General features: G+C 67.8%; 1 protein-coding gene across 1 annotated transcript in view; it reads left to right on the top strand.

Moving 5' to 3' along the window:
- Positions 1–295, top strand: part of AIRE (autoimmune regulator) — a 5,210-nt gene that overhangs the window by 1,096 nt on the left and 3,819 nt on the right. Inside the window, exons 3-4 of the mRNA XM_010016729.1 lie at positions 10–84; positions 180–251. Of these exons, the coding sequence (XP_010015031.1) occupies positions 10–84; positions 180–251 (147 nt within the window). The remainder of the gene's footprint in view (positions 1–9; positions 85–179; positions 252–295) is intronic.

Consider the following 295-nt stretch of genomic DNA (forward strand, 5'->3'; position numbering starts at 1 on the left):
GACCCCAAGGCAAGAGGAGAGCCCCTGAGGAGCGGGACGGAGCCCGGGTGGTGCAGCCCTCCCCACGGCACACCGCCAGCCCCGGTATGGAGTCTCACAGTGGGGAGGAGATGTGGTGGGGAGCTGCGGGGATCCCTGAGGTGCAGTGCACCCTGATGCCTACCCTCACAATCCTGCAGGGCCCCTGGTGAAGGTGAGGACTGTGAAGAAGCCGGAGGGTGTGGATGCCCCTCGCACCCCCCGCGGTGCTGGTGAGTGCCTAACCCCAGGGGGGCAATGTCCGCCTGGGCACTGT

Source organism: Nestor notabilis, unplaced genomic scaffold (assembly GCF_000696875.1).
Source record: "Nestor notabilis isolate BGI_N333 unplaced genomic scaffold, ASM69687v1 scaffold1756, whole genome shotgun sequence".
In the NCBI taxonomy this organism is placed as follows: domain Eukaryota; kingdom Metazoa; phylum Chordata; class Aves; order Psittaciformes; family Psittacidae; genus Nestor; species Nestor notabilis.